Source organism: Pteropus vampyrus, unplaced genomic scaffold (assembly GCF_000151845.1).
Source record: "Pteropus vampyrus isolate Shadow unplaced genomic scaffold, Pvam_2.0 Scaffold566, whole genome shotgun sequence".
NCBI lineage: Eukaryota > Metazoa > Chordata > Mammalia > Chiroptera > Pteropodidae > Pteropus > Pteropus vampyrus.
In genome coordinates, this window is record NW_011889347.1 from 1422014 (window position 1) to 1435807 (window position 13794).

At 34.3% G+C, this 13794-nt stretch overlaps 1 protein-coding gene across 1 annotated transcript in view; it reads right to left on the reverse strand.

Annotated features, from left to right (window-relative positions):
• Positions 1 to 13794, reverse strand: part of ENOX2 (ecto-NOX disulfide-thiol exchanger 2) — a 90415-nt gene that overhangs the window by 12939 nt on the left and 63682 nt on the right. Inside the window, 2 exon segments of the mRNA XM_011384242.1 lie at positions 6198 to 6305; positions 8344 to 8525. Of these exon segments, the coding sequence (XP_011382544.1) occupies positions 6198 to 6305; positions 8344 to 8525 (290 nt within the window).

The window sequence follows — 13794 nt, forward strand, 5'->3', positions numbered from 1 at the left end:
AAATAGGAAACGAAGAAGTCAAACTGTCACTATTTGCGGATGACATGATTCTCTATATAGAAAATTCTAAAGACTCCACAAGAACACTAGTAAAAACAATAAGCAAATGCAGTAAAGTTTCTGGATATAACATCATTGTCCAAAAATCCATAGTGTTCCTATACTCTAATAATGGAGTGTCAGAAAAAGAAGTGGAAAAAATAATTCCTTTTGCAACTGCAACAAAAAGAATAAAATAATTAGGAATAAATCTAACGAAACATGTTAAGGACCAATATAATGAAAACTATAAGACCATATTAAAAGAAATCTAAGAAGATACAAAGACATGGAAATATATTCCGTGTTATTGATTGGAAGAATCAACAGAGTTAAATGACTGTATTACCTAAAGTATTATACAGATTAAATGACTGTGTTACCTAAAGCATTATACAAATTTAATGCAATCCCCATCAAAATCCAATCTTTTTTTTTTTAAAGAAATAGAACAAAAAATCATCAGATTCATCAAAAATCATCAAAAAATCATCAGTGGAAACACAAAAGACCCTAAATTGCCAAAGCCATCCTCCAATAAAAGAATGAGGCTGGAGACATCACTCTGCCCGACTTCAAATTATACTACAAAGTGACAGTAATCAAAATGGCACGGTATTGGCAGAAAAACAGACACACGGACCAATGGAACAAAATTGAGAGTCCAGAAGTAAACCCACATTTATATGGGTGAATATTTTTTGACAAAAAAAAGCCAAAAACATACAGCGGAGAAAGGAAAGTCTCTTTATTAAATGGTGCTGGAAAATTGGAAAGCTACCTGCAAAAGAATGAAACTAGACTGTTGTCTATCACCACACACCAAAGTTAACTCAAATTGGATCAAAGACTTGAATATAAGACCTGAAGCAATAAAGTGCATAGAAGGAAACATAGAAACTAAACTCATGGACCTTAGACTTAAAAAGTATTTTATGAATTTGACCTCAAAGGCAAGAGGAGTAAAAACAAAAGTAAATGAATGGGACTACCTCAAATTAAAAAGCTTCTGCACAGCAGAAGAAACTGTCAATAAGGTAAAGAGACAACCATCTGAATGGAAAAATATATTTGCCAGCAACGCCTCTTAAGGGCCTAATATCCAAAATATACAAAGAACTCATACAACTCAACAACAAGAAGAAAAGAGACGATCCAATCAAAAAATGAGCAGAGGACTTGAACAGACACTCTCCCTAGAGGACACACAAATGACCAACAAATATATGAAAAGATGTTTAACATCTCTAGCTATTAGGGAAATGCAAATCAAAACCACAATGAGATAACCATCTCACACCTGTTATAATAGCTATAATCAACAGGACAAGTAATAACAAATGCTGGAGAGGATGCTGAGAAATAGGAACCCTCATACACTGCTCGCAGGACTTCAAATTGGTACAGCCACTATGGAAAACAGTATGGACTTTCCTCATAAAACTAAGAATTGATCTACGATATGATCCAGCAATCCCTCTACCGGGTATTTACCTCAAAGACTTGAAAACTCATATCTGAAAATATATTTGCACAGTGATGTTCATAGCAACATTATTCACAGTTGCCAGGTCATGGAAGCAACCGAAGTGTTCTACGATACATGATTGACTAAAGAAGCTGTGGTACATATATACAATGGAATATTACTTAGCCATAAGAAGAGATGAAATACTGCCTTTTGTGACAATATGGATGGATCTTGAGACAATCTTGCTAAGCGAAATAAGCCAGACAGAACAACTTGAAAATCACATGATATCGCTTATATGGATATTAACCTAAAACAACAAATGAACAGGACAAACAAACAGAGACTCTTGGGCACAGAGTATAGACTAGAGGTTACCTGAGGGTAGGTGGTGGGGCATGGGGGGAATCAGATGGGTTAAAGTGAGTCATATGTGTGCTGACAGAAAGAAATCTAACTATGGGAGGTGAACACACAGTGTAAATATATATATGCCTACTGTTAAAGTGTACAGCTGAAACTTATCATATTTTGTTAACCAATGTCACCATGAAAAGTAAATTAATTAATTAAAAAAAACTCACAAACAAAATTCCTGAACCAAATGGTTTCACAGGTGAATTTTACTAAACATTTAAAAAAGAATGAATTCCTATCGTTTTCAAATTATTTGAAAAAATTCAAGATATTGGAAGGCTCCCAACCTCATTTTATGAGGCCACCATTACTCTAATTCCAAAGCCAGGCAAACACATTATGAAGAAAAATTATAGCCTAAAATCCGTGATGAACATAGATGAAAAATTCCTCAACAAAATATTAGCAAAATTAATTCAGTTAGACATTTAGATCATACACCATAATTAACTGGTATCTATCTTTGGGGTACAAGGTTGGTTCAATATATGCAATTCAATTAATGTGATACACTGCATTAATAAATTAAAAGATTTAAATTCTATGATCTTATTAATAGATGCAAAGAAGCATTTGACACATCCAGCATCCACTTCTGATAAAAAAGTTAGTAAAATGGGAATAGAGGGAACATACTTTGACACAATAAAGGACATATAGGAAAAACACTCAGCTAATATACTCAACAATAAAAAGTTAAAAGTGTTTTCCTTATGATCTAGAACAAGAAAAAGATGTCCACTTTCATCACTTTTATTCAACATTGTATTAGAAGTCCTAGCAAAAGCAATCAGAAAAAAAAAAGAAATAAAAAGCATCTAAATTGGAAAGGAAGAAGTAAAACAGTCATTATTTGCAGATGACATGATACTGTATAGAGAGAACCCTAAAGAGTCCACCAAAAAATATGTTAGAACTGATAAAATAATTCAGTGAAGTAGCAGGATACAAAATTAATATTCAGAAATCGTTTGCATTTTTATACACCACTAATGAACTAGCAGAAAGAGAAATTAAGAAAACAATCCCATTTATAATTGCATCGAAAACAGTAAAATTCTCAGGAATAATTTTAAACAAGTAGGTAAAACACTTGTACTTGGAAAAGTGTAAGTCATTGAAGAAATAAATTGAAGAAGATACAAATAAATGGAAGCATATACTAGTTCATGGATAAGAAGAATTAATATCGTTAAAATGTCCGTACTACCAAAAGCAATAAATTATAGATTCCTTGCAATCTCTATCAAAACACCAATGGCATTTTTCAGATAACTAGAACAAATAATCTTATAGTATTCAAAACGGCATGGTACTGGTGATGGCAATCTTAAAGAGTGAGTCTAAGGATAATGTCATTAGCATAATCCCAAGTCTATCTATAGTCTTCTGGGTTTATGCTCCATTTGATGTAAGAAGTGAAACAACCATGTAGCAGCTCCAGGATATTTTAGAAACTCTGATAGTATGAGGAAAGTCCTGCTAAATAGAGCAACTTTAGCACTTTTCAATTAAAAGCTTGATAAATGAATTTCTCTGCAATTTTTTAATGGCATTCACAAAACTGGAAAGTGAGTTGTTTTTCTGAAGTTGAAAAATTAAAAGCATATTGCAAGTGGTCTCCAGAAGAAAACACTTTCAATCATTTATTTCAACTACATCCAGGTTGCCAGTTCTTAATGGCACTCTTGGGTAAGCCACTATGCTGGCAAACACATGCAGAGCCTGTATGCATTGCATCTTCCTGAGCTGAGCACAGAAGATAAAGAGCATGAGCTCCTGTGGAACTGTAGAATTGTTGACTTCTGGCTCTTAGTCTAAGATCCTAATCTTCTCTTGCTTCTGAGACATTAAAACCAGGCTGTTCTGTAGAACAAATAATTGTAAAATTTATATGGAACCATAAAAGACCCTGAATAGCCATGGCAATCTTGGAAAAGAAGAATAAAATTGGAGATATCACTCTATCTGATATCAAACTATACTACAGGGCTATAATAATTAAAACAGCACAGTACTGACATAAAAAGAGACATATAGATCAATAGAACAGAATAGAGAGCCCAGAAATAAATCATGCCTATATGGTCATTCAATCTATGATGAAGGAGGCAAGAATATACAATGGAGGTAAAGACAGCTTACTTAAAAACTGGTGTTGGGAAAACTGGACAGACACATGCAAAAAATGAAAAGTGGACAACCTTCTTACACCATATACAAGAATCAACTAAAAATGGATTAAAGACTTAAATGTGTGAACTGAAACCATAAAACTCATAGAAGAAAACAGGCAGTAAACTCTCTGACATTGCTTTTAGTAATATTTTTTTCTGATATATCTCCTCAGGCAAGGAAAAATAAAAAGAAAAAAGAAACAAATGGGACTACATCAAACTAAAAAGTGTCTGCAAAGCAAAGGAAACAATCGACAAAACAACAAGACAACCTACTAATTAGTAGAAGTTATTTGTCAATGATATATTTTATAAGTAGTCAATATCCAAAAAATTAAAAAGAATACAACTCCACACCAATAAAAGAAATAATCCAATTAAAAAATGTGCAGAAGACCTGAATAGGCATTTCTCCAAAGAGGACATACGAATGGCTAATAGACATAGGAAAAGATGCTGAATGTCACTAATCACCTGAGAAATGCAAATTAAAACCGCAATGAGCTATCACTTCACACCTATCAGCATGGCTATCATCAGTAAATCAGGAAACAAGTGTTGGCAAGGATGTGGAGAAAAGGGAACCCTCATGTACTGTTGATGGAATTGCAAATTGGTACAGCCACTATGGAAAACAGTGTGAAGGTTCCTTAAAAAATTAAAGCTAGAACTACCTTATGACCCAATAATTCCACTTCTGAGTATCTAGCTGAAGAAAACAAAAATACTAATTTGAAAAGATATATGTACTCCTTATGTTCACTGTAGTGCTATTTACAGTAGTCAAGCTATGGAAGCAAACTAAGTGTCCATCAATAGATGATTATATAAAGAAGAAGTGGTACATATATACAATGGAATATTACTCATACATAATAAAATGAAATCTTACTATTTATAATGATATGGATTGACCTAGAGAGTATTATGCTAAGTGAAATAAGTCGCACAGAGAAATACAACATGATTTCATTTATATATAGAATCTAAAGAACAAAAGAGACAAACAAAGTGAAAAGAGACTCATAGATATAGAGAACAAACCTGTGATTGCCAGATGGGAGGGGAGTTGGGTTGCTGAGTGAAAAATGGGAATGGATTAAGAAGTACAAATTGGTAGTTACAAACTAGTTACAGAGATGTAAAGTAAAGCATAGGGAATATAGTCAACAATATTGTGATAACTTTGTATAGTGCCAGGTGGGTGTTAGACTAATTGGGGAGGTCACTTTGTAAATTATATGAATAGCTAACCGCTGTGCTGTACACCTGAAACTAATATTGAATGTCAACTCTAATTGAAAAATTAAAAAATAGGTAGTTCTGATCAGTAGGCCTTCCTTTCTAAGGGATAATTTTCAGTTGAATATTCGGGCTTAAAAGAAATTAGAGAGGTATAATGGAGACACCATCAGTAGGCTTTGCATACTTTAAATAGACAGGGCACCCCATTTATGGTTGTGATACATTAATCCATCCAGATGTTAGTAGACTCTCTTAGAGGTACTCACTGGTGGTTCTTACTGCTGCAGTTTCTCTTTAGGTAGTCCCATCTTGCTTTCCTTTTTGCTATCATCTAGCTTAAAATATTGTATTTCCTTGTTTGCTTTCCAAGATTTCCCTCCTTTTGGTTTTGGCTATTTCACCTGCAAGTGCTCATGATTACACTAGATGGAGGGTATGCAAAGAAATATCAGTGTTCTAGTTGTGTTTGTGTTTCTCTCTTCCTTTAATGAAATGTTTAATTAAAGGTACTCTTCGTCACACCAGTTTTCTATGTTATTTTCCTGACAAGATGAAACAGGGATGAGGCGTCCACTCAGGTCTTCATCAAGAGGGAAGACAGGAATTTTAGGGATGTACTGATATTTTATTAATTGAAAAGTACACTCTCTAGAACCCTTAGAAATGCCAAGGACTTACACTTAAAAACAGAGCCCTTGATTCGAGAATTACTCTGGATATGGGGCTTTTAATCCCCCATCAGCCAAACATTCCACATTGATTCTTATTGCAGTAACTTCCAGAGCATTTTGATTGTCACCGAAAATGGGGGCATGGCAAGAGAGTAGGTTCACTTAGGACTCATGTACCTTTTCTTTAAGATTTTCCAACATTTTTTCCACCTGTATCTTGTCATCTTTGATTTTTTCAAGTTCAGCTTCTTTCCTTTTGTACTCCTCTTGGACTTTGAGTAGATGCTACAGGAAAGGTCAAAGATAATAAAGTCTTAAGGAGTTGTACTTCACTTAAACACCCTGGCTGAAATTAGATATTAGGCTAGCCTGTCTCACTTTACCCTAGCCTACACAATCATTTCTCCATGTAGTTATACTAAAGGGAAAATCAAGATATTTTTCACTTAAGCTTATTTTATTTACCTTTTATGAACTTCCTTTGTATTTGTTCATATTTTAGAAAGAGTTTGAGAAACTGATCTAATCACTTAACTTTCCTATTACAGCCAGGGTAAGGGCAGGGTGCAGTGAATACTGTATAGACAATATCTTGATTGTTGCATGGAACTAAATGTTGCAAAGCATCCTTGCAAATAGCCATTTTCCAAGCCTAGTTTATGAAATTTGTTAAATACAAGTAGTAGGCAAGGAACTGGATTCATCATAATTAATTATTACAAAAAAATGTTATTTATTTAGCATCTAGCATGTGCCAAAGGTTTTCATATGCATGGTCTCATTTAAGATTCCCAATAACCCTATGATACATAATCCTGAGGCTTAGAGAGATTTAGTGGTTTGCTTAAGGTAATCCGAGTGGCAGAGTTGGGTTGACCTATGTTGGGTCAACCTCATAGTGCATGCTCTTAATCATCATATTAGACTACACATCTTTTGGGGATAATATGAAAGAAATTTTATTATTGTTTACAAAGCTATTTTCCAATTAAATGTAATCAAACTGAATGAAGTTAATTTTTTAGGAGGTAGAGACCTAATTGTTAGGTCTTTGAAGTGATGAAATAAAAAAAAAAGTTCATCATTGCATTTAAGTAGCATTTAACTGTCCTTATGTGGAATGGTTTCAAAATCAAGGTAAGAGGGGAAACAACAAGAAAATGTTTCTGAAGTCTTGCTTTCCAGAAGCTTGCAAAAGACCCAAAAAGAAAGGCTAAAAGACCCAGTACAATTTTGACATTGTCAAAATTCTTTGAAGTCTAGCTGAGGAGATGCAATTTTTTAATGAAAAAAAACTCTCATGTAATTTACATGATCTAATTAAACTCCATGATGACAATAAAAAGTAATCATTATTTCACACATTTTGCTAATCAGAAAGGTGAAATATTAATGTGATATTGCTTGTCACATAGGAAGACAATGATAGTGAAGTAATATGAATATGGAGCTCTTATTTCCAGAAGATAATTCCTGTTCACAGTTTGTGATTTCCAAAAAGCAATAAGCTTTGCTGTAGTTAATTTAAAGGCATACAATTAAAAAAAATATTGCACAATTTGAGTTGCAAGAAAAATGGCTGGTAGTCTGGCAAGACAAAGGAGAATAGTACCCTTACTCATAAGTACTACTCTTTTACTATAATTAGAACAGATATCTATTAAATTGTAGGCTCACTGTGGTGCTGGTTACATGAAACTTCTAGGTATTGAGCATCTACTATACAATGTTGTATTTAAATTAAATTACAGTTAGATGCAATTATTTACTTTTTATACTTAGAGTAATGTGCAGGTAAATTCATTCACTTAAATGATTGTGAAAACAAAACAGAAGAGCAAATTAATATTATGTGCCCAAAGCATTGATACTTGAAAACCCATAACATCCTTGCTTTCACCTACACAAGTGTAGGATTCCTGGCACTCTTTATAAAAGGTTGTATTATTTAGCATTGTATCAATTTGATACTTAATCATCAGCACTTTTTCATATCTAAGTAATTAAGGTTCTTCATAAGGACTCTGAGGCCCTGTCCAGATCCCAAAGTACCTTCTGAAACATAAAGATTAGATTATGTTCAGTGTAGTTTTATTAAATAGTTTTCACTGAATGCTCATTCTTTGAAAACTGGTGATCCATTGCTAACTCTGTATTAATCAGAATATTTCGTTAACCACAACACATAATCCCTTCCTCAGCTATGCTAGAGAACTAGATATCAAGAAGAATAGAGATTTGCTATTTGCAGGGGCCCTTTTATAGGTGAGGAGCTGATGCTATCCTTTCAAAAAGCTCAGAAAACCAAAATGCTTTTCTTTACCTGTTGAATTCCTTGCAGGGCCTGTTGTAGGAGTTTCAGCTGCTGTTCCTTGTTTGGGTCATCTTCTCTGTGGACTTGGCCTTGTTCTTGTTTAAGCACTTCGACTTCATTCCTATAGGCATCGAGTTGCCAACGGAGGCTGTCAATTTCTTCCTTCAGTGCTTCTGCCTGTGATACTAAGGCTAAACAATCAATATAAAGTAGTAAAACCATATATCCAGGTTATTTTGTGTTTCATCTTATTACCATGAAAGTGGTGTTTTAAATTGATGTGTGTATAAAGCTTCTCAATGAGAAACTTTAGGTCTGCTGGCTATGGCAGCAAGAGATGGACACGAAAGCATACAAGCCCATTTTTGTAAATAAACACAGGATTCCAACACACGAAAGTCCTCATTATGTTTCATATGCTTCACCTCAATTATAACTAAGGTATTTCCAGAGAACTTCAGTTACTTTTATTTGAAAAGCAGTAAATGATAATAACCCTATAATAATAAAATATAGTGCTAATTGTCTTGAACTGATGACTGCCCACACAATACTTCTGATGAAAGCTGTTTTTTAAAAAATGTAGCCTTGATGGGTCTTACAAAGGAAAGGTAAATGTCAAAATTAAGACACATCACTTCAGTTCTGGGATTAATTTAGAAGTCGCCACTCTATTTTAACAACAAGGAAAAAACTGAACAAATTGAAAAATCAATAATTCTTCTTAGATCCATCAGAGGAGTGAAGTAACAGGGCAAATGACTATCCCCCAAAACAGAGATAGAGGAGACTACAGAGATTGCAATTTACCAAACCAGAAACCCATGTGTAAAACCTCCACAGGAACAAACGCCAAGGGAGGAAAATCTAAACTTAATTGAGCAATTGCTGGAGGCTCAGTATGGACAAGTCTGAGAGTTAAAAAGTCCATGAGGACCCAGTCATAGTAAGTTTTATCTCAACCAAGTCCTCAGAATAAATATCAGAGAAAAACTCCTCTTGTACTTCCCGCAGGGCTGAGGGGAAGGAATCACTTTGAAAAATGCCAGAGCACTCTGTTCTTCAAAAAATGTACCTGCATGTAATGAGACTATCAAAAGAGAAAGAAAGAGAGAAAGGAAGCAATAATGACTGAAAATTTCCTGAAGTTAATGTCAGACACCAAATCACAGACCCAGGAAACTCAGAGAATATCTACAAGATAAATATCAAAAAAATTAGACCTGAACAGATATGCCAATGACAAGGAAGCATCATCATATGTCACCATATGTTATTAGTGAATTATAAATCACAAATTTAAACAACAATGTGATATCATTATACTCCTATTAGAATTGCCAAAATCCAAAACAAAGACAATACTAAGTGCTGGCAGGAATGTGGAACAAACAAGAATCACCCTTCACTGTTGATGGGACTTCGAAATGGTGTAGCAACTTTGGAAGACAGTTTGGCAATTCCTTATAAAATTATACATACTCATACCATAGGATCAAGCAATAATTCTCCTTGGTTTTTACCCAGGTGAACTGAAAACATGTCTCCACAAAAACCTACACATGGATTTTAAAGCAGCTTTATTCACGATTGCTAAAACTTTATTAGGTTAATGGATAAACAAATTGTGGTACATCCAGACAATGGAATATTACTCAGTGCTAAAAAGGAGTGAGCTATCAAACCATGAAAAGACCTAAAGGAAAAATAAATGCATATTACGAAGTGAAAGAAACCAATTGAAAAAGCTACATGGTATGTAATTTTGACTATATGACATTCTGGAAAAGACAAAACTATGGATACGGTAAAAAAGATCAGTGGTTTCCAGGGATTAGATGGAGAGGGAAGAGTGAATAATAAGAACACAGCGGATTTTTAGGACAGTGAAACTATTCTGTATGATACTGTAATGATGGATACATACATTTTGAATATTTGTCCAAACACATAGACTGTACAACTCCAAGAGTAAACTCTAATGCGAACTATGGACTTTGGGTGATGATAATGTATTTATTTATTGCAACAAATGTATCCCTGTGGTGTGGGATGTTAATGGGAGAGATGGTGAGCAGGGAGTATTTGGGAACTCTCTGTACTTTCTGTTCAGATTTGTTGTGAACCTAAAACAGCTTTAAAAATTAAAGTTTATTAATTTAAAAAAACTAATGCACATAGGAAAATCTAGGTTAAATTTAATTATTTATGGTTATGGCACATTTTTCAAGGTCAAAAATTATAAAAGCTATTCTAAGATTTTCTTTCAACAAACATTTATTGAGTTTCAGGCTTATGACTATGGTAAAAAAAGAGATTCTGCTAATCTTTATTGTTTATATTCCAAATTAATGGAAACATTTAAAGTTTATTTCTTTTTTGATTCTTAACAGAGCATAAAGCCCAGAAAAGAGACATTATCAAAATGGCTTAAAATTAAAAATCTGCAACTAAATGTATAAGAATATTAAAGGTGTAAATTTTGTGAATTTTGTCAGCTACCTATGAGGAGGGACTTTGGGTAGAAGAAAGTAATGGAAATAAAATCTTCAAGATTATTAGTTATAATAATCTAAATAATTTAGTTATAATAATCTAAAGGGAGACTTACAAAGGAATTTCAAAGACAAGATTCATCTTCTACATAATGAATAGAAAGAAGGTTTGATTTACAAATATATAGAAGAACCCATATCCTGAAGGTAAAACATTTCTTATTCTTAAAAAGGAAGTTGCCTCTAGGGAGGTGCTAGATTTAAGTCAATGCCTTTAACCAGAGGGTTCTGGTGAGAAATATTTTCTGGTAGTGTTGAAACATGCTCTCAGTGCCCACATTTGTGTTCTGTGTATGACCATGCAATTATCTTGATATGGTAGTTTTAACCCTTACATTGAAAAAAATTACTAAAGACTATTGGCATGACACATTCATTTTATGTTGGTTTTATTACTGATTTTAATTCCTGTTCTAATTACGCAGATACTGTATCTTTGACGAGAAAGCTGTCAGAGACTTGAATTCTTAGCACTCTAAATAATAGCTATCCTTGCTGTCTCTCCCAGCAGCTGGGATACTTATCAACAGACAGGCATGTTCTTAATCATCACAACACCAAAAGAAGACACTAAAAGTGAAGATGAGTGTATAGAGGAAAGTTTATATAAAGAGGGACATTAACTATCTGCCATACAGATAACTAAAATATTTAATTTGCTTGCTGGGTCAGTACCGAGGATAGAATCTAGCTCAATAATCTTGAGCTAGAGTTTAGCTGAATAGCACAGAGGTTACTCTGTAGATCAAGTGACTGCTGCAGATGGACAGTTATTTATTTCTGCTTTGGTTTGCATGTTTTTCCTCTGGCAAGCCACGTGGCTCAACAGAAAATAGTGATATTTCATCTTCCTCTTTTTGTTTCTTCTTGCAAAGCAGGCCAGTAATTGTGCTCAAATCCTAGAAGTCATGTGGAGAAACATGGAAAGGAAAAGATCTAGGAGAATGGTTAGAGGCATATTCTTCAGTTTAAATGTGAAAATATTTTCCCTCTGAGAAAATGAGGAGAGGCTGCTTCCTTCCTGAGGGAAAGAGCATGCTGATGAACAGAGATGGATACCTGCAGCCAAGTAGGAGCAGATAATAATCTCCTCAGTTTGGAACTGTCACTAAGAAAAGAAAATGTAATCTCCTATAATGCTATGAGGGGACCTAACTTACAAAATGTATTTCCTGCTCTCTGAAATGAGGGTTTTTTTTTGTCATTTTAATGAGGACACCAAGTCTTTAGTTTTACAGACTTAATACTAATCGAGCCTATTTCTGAAGCTGGAGATCTTTGTACATTGCTAGAACATTGAAAAGTTCAATATTACCTTTTAATAATATGTTTGAGTAGGTGAATCCATCAGTCCTGATACTAAAGAGTATAGTACATAGAATTTAATCATATCCTGTCATCATTAGTTCTTGGTTTCTCCTTTTTGATTATTTCTTATGTGGGAAAAATATTCTCCTTAAGAGGATTGCTTCTCAGATTTGAAGGCTGCCAGTTCATCATGGCAATATGAAAGTATGAAGGCAGCTGTGAACACCTTTTTTAGAGGAGTCAGTCAGAGAAAAATCTCAGACATGTTTTTCTGTAACAAAAGATCTAAAGGGATTTTGTGCCATTAAAAAATTAATGCCTGTTTCTTTAATGGTACAAAAAAAGAAACAAAAATATTTAATGGGAGTGAATCCAGTGAGTCGGCCACCCTTACAAAACCACATTACAAGAGATGCTAAAAAAGTTACCAAATTTTAGAAGGAAGATGCTAAAAAATGTTTCCAAATTATAGAAGAAAAATGTTTAACATTTCTTTCAAGGTTCATTAAAATTTTGAGCTGGAATGATTCACTATGAGAATTGTGAAAAAGAACAAAGAGTGAGAAGAAAGAGAGAGAGATGATTTGAGCATAATCCATTGGGAGAGGTTGCAGGCCAGTTCAGGCAAAATCTCAAGTGAGTTCCCTGACTTTACAATGCCTTGCTTTTCTTTCCTCTGCAGGTCATTACTCCAAATAAGGCTGTAGCAGCATACATGCACCTCACTGTTTCTCCTCTGAGATCTCTAAATTCCTCTCTCAAACACAATATCCTCATTTGAGTTATTTCACCAGCCCTCATCACCCTGAGACTCTGCTCTCTTTCCTTTCTGGAACCTTTAATTTCTTGGAGTGGCCAACTTCACCCAGTCCATTAACTGCTATCTTACTAAACAGAGTCCACTGTAGATTGTTAAGTTCCCTGTATTCCTTCATCCTCCTGAAAACCTTTGGCCAGGCTTATCATGCCAATCCTTAAGTGATGGTCACTTGACTCAACTTTCTCTGCTCCTTATCCTGGGCTGCAGAAGACTGTTATAGGAAGTTACAGAGATGGCATTCCTAGTCAATACAGACTCATGTTGGTCCTTGCTGATGGGTCTCTCACCTCTCACTGATTTCTTCCTTCTGTACTTCCATGCAAATACTCCTAGAATATTTATTCCAGATATGCTCGCTCCTCATGGTCTCATTTCTGAATCATTTTTCTAATTAATGGATGACTGATCTCTTGCTATATAGAGAATCATGAGCTGCATGTATACTTTTAGCCTCACTTCTCTTATCTCACAGGAAGAACATCAACATTGAGATCTAGTTTCTTAAGCTTTTAATTGGAACCAAGTGATAACTAAAACATGTAGCTGATTTTGATAAAAACTGAGCACCTGCTTACTGGCTCACAATGAGCAAGATTTCTGCAGTTGAGTACTACAGAAGTGAGATAACAAAATTAGATATAATCTAGGGGAAGAAAAATGCACAAAAGTCCTTGAAATAAAATGAATTAAAACCTTCTAGGAGAAAAGCTATTTGGTAAGCTCCATTAACTCTATTGTAGATAGCTTTTCTTGACCAAGCAGCATCCTGACATGTGG